Source organism: Mustela erminea, chromosome 2 (assembly GCF_009829155.1).
Source record: "Mustela erminea isolate mMusErm1 chromosome 2, mMusErm1.Pri, whole genome shotgun sequence".
Lineage (NCBI taxonomy): Eukaryota > Metazoa > Chordata > Mammalia > Carnivora > Mustelidae > Mustela > Mustela erminea.
In genome coordinates, this window is record NC_045615.1 from 117080033 (window position 1) to 117087056 (window position 7024).

The following is a 7024-nucleotide window of genomic DNA, read 5'->3' on the forward strand; positions in this document are numbered from 1 at the left end:
GCATCCGGCAAACATAAGTCAACAGCAGAGGAAATCAGGGGAGAGCAAGAAAGAGGCCATTGTACACCTCTCCAAAAAGGCTCTTTTCTGCCGACTTCTTATTTCCCAGCTGTGTGCTGAAGGTCACTGGCTACGTCTGCACAAACCAGTGAAGTCACAAGAAGGAAAACTTGGCGGGGGAACCCAGGCATGGGGAGGGTGGAGGTGGAGACAGAGGAGGGTGGAGTCAGAGGAGGAGGGGGCCAGGCCATTCCACACCCGGGGACAGGGCCTCCTGACCCTCCCTCAGTCAGCCCAATGGCCGGCCTTCCTGGCCGTGACCACTCCCGTGGGCTGGCTTCCCTGCACACCCACAAACAGCCCGGCCTCAGGAGTCTGCCTGCATTCCTGTGAACACTGGGTGCTGCTCCCTACTTCTCGGAAGGCAAGCTCTCTTGGAAGAGCTGGAAAGGTGGGTGCCTGGTTGAAGATCCTTTCCTTCTTCTCCGAGGGTGCTTTTTATGAGCTTGGAACTGGGGCGGGGCGTCTGGCCTCTGCTTGGAAAAGCGCTTGATCATCTTTTTGAGAGGATGACATTGAAGGACAGAACCTGGCTGCTCTGAAAGGGACGAGTGGGGAGGCAGAGGAAGGGGTGAGGGAGGAGAGCTTGGGAGAGAAAGGAGCTGTTGTCCTTTGCACCTGCGATGGCCTGTCCCCGCAGACTTTAGGGTTAAAAAAGAGAAACCTGGAGGGAAGAAGGCCGCCTCTCTCTCGCATACCTCCGGTGCCTGGACCCACTAGGGCCCAGCCACTAGGGCCCAGCCACTAGGTCCCAGCCACTTACTGGGGGAGGCACGGGTGGGAGGGCCTGGCTGGCTCAGACTCATCTCCAGGGCGCCTTCTAGGAATAAGGAACTGGAATGTCGGAAAGGCCACCGTCTTCCGAGATCCCGACCCAGGAAGGGGGCACAGCCTTTGTGGCTTCCTTGGTCCTCTGTCTCTGATAAGCTGTCTTCTCTTCCAGACCAGGCACACAGACCCCACGCCCCCGCCCAAACCACATGGTCTTTCACAGCTCAATCTCAGGGGGACAGTGTGCATGTGTGAGATGGGTGAGCCTGCAGTGAACTGGCTTTGCGGGGGGCGGGTAGAAGTCAAGGTTTAGAACCACAGTGTCCGGGCTCACCTAGTGTTGCTGAAGAATTTTTTTTCTTTAAAGAGAAAAGGATCTCTTTCGGACGTTAAGTATTACCCAAGCATTCTCAAAATAGAAAGTTTCATTGACACACCCCAAACAATCTGGTTTTGCTCTGTTTTTAAGGAAGAATTTTCCAACTGGCAGAGCCCTCTGAGGGGCAGGACTGCTGGCAGGGGTGGGCAAGGCGATGATGATGCTGGAGAGCTCGAGGCTGAGGCCTGGGTTGGTTCCCCACTGCGGGACCTGCTCCCTGGGGCTCTAGTGGGGAAACCCATACCAGGCCCTGTCTGAGGTGGTGGTGCCCTTGACATGCCCTTCTGGACTTCTCCTACCTTTCCTGCTCCTCCTTCTTGGAGCCTTTCCTGGGCACCTCCTCCTCTCATGGCCTCAGTAGCATCTCTCAGCAGATCATCCTGAAACTTCTATCCACATTTCCCTCCGGTCGCTAAGGGCTGCCAGATACCGGGAACTTCCTACCTAACCGGGCTCTGTGCTGTGTGCCTTCAGCTGTTCAGTGTGCTTGGGCCACACACTTCTAAATCTTGCCATCAGCTGCTTATTGACGCCGTAACCTTGGGCAAGAGGCTTTCTTCTCCATGCCTCAGTTTCCTGCTCTTTGGAAGGCAGATAAGAGTAATGCCTACCCCACAGGGCTCAGGGAAGGCTTCTGTAACTCGATAGAGACCAAGTGCTTTTAACAGCGCCTGTAGGTGTGTTTGATAAATGTTAGCCCTTCACACTGTCTCTCTGAAACCTCACGGCAAGTCTTGAAGGTCTGTATTATTATCCCTATTCATAGATAAAAACACTGAGGCTCAGAAGAGAGGCGGAGCTCAATTAGCTTTCAGTCCAGCAGTTTCTCTGCTGCTCTACACTCACAGTGAGCCCAGAACCCATTCTTTTCATCCTCATACTAGATTGCCTTTCTGTAATGGTTACAGAAGGAATAAACACCCAGCCCTGGAGTTTGCTTTTCAAGTGTCATGTGCCTTTGAAATCACGGCCAACCTGCAAACCAGTTCTGTGGAGAGAGCACTGGTCCGTGAGGACAGACTTAAAACTATGAAGACAACCTGCCATATAACATCTCACCGAATCTTCACCATGATCCTTGGTAGCATTGGGGAGCTGAGACAGAGTCAGTCACTTCCCCACAATTTGGTGATAAGCACACACTGGGATTGGGATCTGAGTCTGTGTCTGACTCCAAAACCCTGGCTGAGTCCCCGAGTCTTTGATGGAGCTTTAAAAAACCAGTAATCCATGCCCACCGAATCAGAATCTCTTGGGTGAGGCCTGGGCATGTGACTTTTAGAGCCAGAATCCAATGTGCAGTCAACATTGAAAACCTCTCACAGGGACACTGCCTGTCGCAAGTGCCAGACACATATTTCCAAACGGCTACCAAGAAGATACCCGACCTGGGCACTGACCAGCCTCTCATCCTCAGCGGGCTCAGGTGGGGCTCAGCCTCTCTCCCAACTTCTCAGGGCCTCCTACCAGCAGGCATCTGCCCCGTCTTCCCTGCTGGGAACCCCATCATCACGGCTGTTCCCGCTCCCTCTCCATCCCTGCTGTAAGTGCTATTCAAGATGTCTCCCAAATCCATGCCCCTCCATCTTTGCTGCCTCCACCTCGGTGAAGACGCTCATTAGGTCCGCTTTGCCCTGAGGCGACCAGGCAACTCATCTCCTCCAGCTGTCTCCGTTTTTCCGTCTCTGTGTCTCCATCTCTTGCTAGGCTGTTCCCACTACATCTTCCCTGTTCCCTCCAACCCCAAAGACCAGCCCATAACCTTTCCCCATCCAGGTTAATGAACTGAAAACTATCTCATTGCCCTCTGCTTTAAAATTTCCACCGGCTCTAGACCACTCCTCCTGCCCCCCCAGCCCAGCCCAATATCCACAGTCCTTACTTAGCACAGCAAACCTAGACCCTCAGCCCCTGAGGGTCAGCTCTAAATTCCCTCCTCCCTGGCTGCACACACCATGTTCTAGCCACACAAAACTTCCCCCAACCCCTTAAACAAACCATGCCCTTTCACAGGCTGTGAACATGTCACATTGTGCCTCCTGCCTGAAGTGGGCTTCCAACCTGGCTCAGCTCAAAGACTGCTTGCTTTATGAGACCAAGTTCAAATGTCATCTCCTCTGGGAAGCCTTCTGGGAGTTTGCACGGCAGTGTGGGTACTCCTCCCTCTGTCCTTCCCCAGCACAAGACTCTTCCATCTTCAGTCACAGGGAGGGCGTTAAAATGATCTGATGACATGTCTGTCCCTCCATGAATTCCTCATTCAACAATCACATATTAAAGGTGTCCTACAGCCAGGTGTGGGCCCAGGTGCTGGGGATGATGAGTAAAACTCAGCTTCTGTCTTCAAGTCTACTGTGCGCACCAAAGAGAGGATAGGGCAATTCAGAGAGAGGGCATCGCTGGTGCAGAGACCAAGAAGGCAGGGCAGCTGGTCTCAGTAGGTGTGTAAGGAAGGTTGCTTGGCCAGAGTGGCAGGGGATGTGGTGGGGTGATCAGGGGAGGCAAGAGGTCTGGAAGGGCCACCCTCACCCAACCCGAGGTGCTCCCCCGATTGCCCCAAGACTCAATCCATGTGATGGAGTCAGGGCTGTAAGGGACTATGATCATACTTGTGGCTCAAAAAGATCGCTACGAGTGGCCCGAGACTGTGTCAAACCCATTTTTACAACCCCAGCACTTAACCTAGGTCCTGGAGCGCGGCAGGGCTTGAGAGGCAGGAGCTAAGGCAGGAATGCCCACTGGGCAAAGAAGCCCCTGGGGTCCAGAGTCCAGAGGGCTCCCCGGTGCCAGCAACTAAGGCTCGCTCTGCCCCACCGTTGGGGGTGCCCACAGGTCACCGACTCTGGCCATGCTGGCCCCGTTGCTGCTGTGTGCCTACCTGCTCCTGGCGGCCCCCGCCTCGCGCGCCTGGCCTGGCGTGGACCCGGAGGAGCCCGGCTCCAGCACGGCGGCGCAGATCCGCGACATGCACGAGAAAGTGACGGCCATCTGGCAGGAGCTGACGCAGCGACAGGCGGCGGCCGACGGCCAGGACGCCGTGCTCCACGCCACCTGCCGGGTGGAGCCGTCGGCCACGCTGGACACCGCGCAGCCACGGGTGAGCGGCCTCGTGCTCTTCCGGCAGCTGGCGCCCGGCGCCCGGCTCGAGGCCTACTTCGACCTGGAGGGCTTCCCGGCCGAGGCCAACAGCTCCAGCCGAGCCATCCACGTGCACCAGTTCGGGGACCTGAGCCAGGGCTGCGAGTCCACCGGCGCGCACTACAACCCGCTGGCCGTGCCGCACCCGCAGCACCCGGGCGACTTCGGCAACTTCGCGGTGCGCGACGGCCGCCTCTTCAAGTACCGCGGCAACCTCGCTGCCTCGCTCGCCGGCCCGCACTCCATCGTGGGCCGCGCCGTGGTGGTGCACGCGGGCGAAGACGATCTGGGCCGCGGCGGCAACCCGGCCAGCGTGGAGAACGGCAACGCGGGCCGCCGGCTCGCCTGCTGCGTAGTGGGCTTGAGCGGGCCGCTGCCCTGGGCGCGCTTAGCGCAGGAGCACGCTGAGCGCAAGAAGCGGCGGCGGGAGAGCGAGTGCAAGACCGCCTGAGAGCGCCCCTCCACCTGCCGGGGTCACAGGGATCGCCCCCCGTGTCCCCCGACGCCCTTCCCCTCCGTGCGCGCCCCAGACCTGTCCCCTGCCTGCCGCGAGTCTCTCCCTCTGCTCCCAGAGACACCCACGGGCCGGGTCCCAGGGCTGCCATGGCGGAGGTCTCCCGGAAAATCCCCTCCACCCCGACACCTCCAACCACGTATGCGGAGACACCCCTCTGCCTCCAGGAGGCAGCCCCCGCCCTCTGAGACCACTCATCTTGAGCTCTGAGGGCCCGTGGAGGTATTGAAATACCCCATCTACCCTCCCAGACAGCACCCTCCCCCCACTCCGAGGTTCCTTCCCACTCTGACACCCCTACTCTCATTCCAGGAGCCCTGAAATCCCTCTTTGCTGCGAGGACTTAGCTCTTTCCACCCCGTCGATTCCTTCTAGGAGCTCCGAGACCCCTCCTGGGGTTATCCAGCCCCCCATGCCAGCCTCGCCGCCTGTCGTGCACCATGCCAGCAAATGAGCCTGCGGTTAGGCACCCCTGCCTGGTGTCCTCTCAGCTGTCTGTCGCTCGCCCACTGCCACCCCGCAGAGAGTTCCTCCTTTGGGGGCTGTTTGGCAATCTTTGTGTTCCCATTAAAACTCAGCAATTCAGACTTGCACTGGGGCCTTGGTTACTTATTTTGTTTGTCTGAGGCTCTGTTCCCAGGCTTAGCTACTCTTTGGAAATAGCAAAGATATTTCCCAAATCCGTTCAGGATTTCTCCTTATCCTCCTCTCTCCAAGTCTGCTGGCCCTGGTATTCAGTCACTGGTTGCCATGCCCTTCCGTGGGGCTCCAAGGATGGAGGGCACCAGGATCTCTCAGGAACGCGAGAGGGGGGGAAAAATGACAGCTTCCTGGGCTGGAATCCAAAGGAAAAGATGGACATCTATTTGCAGCAAGCTTCCTGGAGATTCCCAGGCTGGAGCCACCAACCTGGCACACAGTTCATGCCACCTCACTGGGCCTGGCGTCTCCCGGCATGTGCCTCTAAGGGCAGCCCGAGGTCCATTTCCCAGATGGTGGGGAAAGGGCCAGTGAAGCAGTCCAGTGGGCAGTTTACAGGGAGGTTGGCATTGCTGTCGGAAGTTGCTGGCCTTCTCCATGACCCAGACAAGGACAGCGTTCTTCCTCTTGACTTCAAGAACCACGGAGCCCAATGGTAGGCTTTGACTTGGATGTTCAGCCTCTCTTTTTGAAAATTATAGTCTATACACAGACTAGAACAGAAAGTGTTATCCACCTTTATTTTATTTTTTAAAAGATTTTATTTGTTTTAGAGAGAGTGTGTGCTTGGGTAGGGGAGGGGCAGAGGAAGAAATAGAGAGAGAATCCCAAGCAGACTCCACATTAAGCATGGAGCCTGATGTGGGGCTCAATCCCAGGTCCCAGAGATCATGACCTGAGCTGAAATCAAGAGTCCGTTGCTTAACTGACCGAGCCACCAGGTGCCCCTAAACACCTTCACTGATTAAATAAAAACACTCACCTCTTGGGCCGACTCACTCTGTAGCTGTAGCATTTTCTCCCTGTTACAGGCAGCTTCCGTTTCTCCCAGACTCTTAAGGCCGTGAGTCAAATGGAACCTTAGCCAGAAACCCATCCCCAGTGGTTATTTTTGCTTCTTACTAGGACTAACTTGTTATTTAAAAATCTTTCCTTGAACCCAAGTGACAACCAGAGAGCAAGGTTTTTGCCTGGTGGCTTTGCTCCACCAACTGGTTCTCACTGGTTTGAAATATTAGCCAGAACGGTGCAGATCAGCCTTAAAAGGGAACTAGCAAATGGAGTCTCTAAATGTCCTGATCTCACCAGATGTGCATGCCTGTCCCCACAATTAAAAGTTGTGAAAACAGGGCAGGAATCACATAGGACTCTCAGTGGAGCCATAAACACCCCATGGATGGATGCCCAACACCCCATCTTCAACCCTGCTGCTGTGATTATAGGTTCATTCAGGATCATCAAGGGAGGTTTGGACTTATTTTTAGAAGGAGGCTGGTGCTAACCTTCTGTCGTAGTCCATTTGGGCTATCACAAAATATCACAGATGGAGTAGCCTATAGACAACAGAGATTTGTTTCTCACAGCTCCAGAGACTGGAAGTCCAAGATCAGCATCAGCATAGTCGGATGAGGGCTCTCTTTGGGGTTCACAACCATGGACATTCACTGTGTCCTGACTTGGAG

At 55.8% G+C, this 7024-nt stretch overlaps 1 protein-coding gene across 2 annotated transcripts; it reads left to right on the plus strand.

Annotated features, from left to right (window-relative positions):
• Nucleotides 1–266: 266 nt before the first annotated feature.
• Nucleotides 267–5455, plus strand: SOD3 (superoxide dismutase 3). 2 transcript variants are annotated; one of them, XR_004283388.1, is made up of 3 exons: nucleotides 267–451; nucleotides 4043–5084; nucleotides 5175–5455. XR_004283388.1 is itself a non-coding variant. In XM_032333996.1 (2 exons), the coding sequence occupies exon 2, from the start codon at nucleotides 4059–4061 to the stop codon at nucleotides 4797–4799; it is 741 nt and encodes a 246-aa protein (XP_032189887.1). In that variant the 5' UTR covers nucleotides 267–451; nucleotides 4043–4058; the 3' UTR covers nucleotides 4800–5455. The 2 variants fall into 2 exon arrangements, 1 of the variants encoding a protein (XP_032189887.1); XM_032333996.1 differs by having other exon boundaries at nucleotides 4043–5455.
• The last annotated feature ends 1569 nt before the right edge of the window (nucleotides 5456–7024 follow it).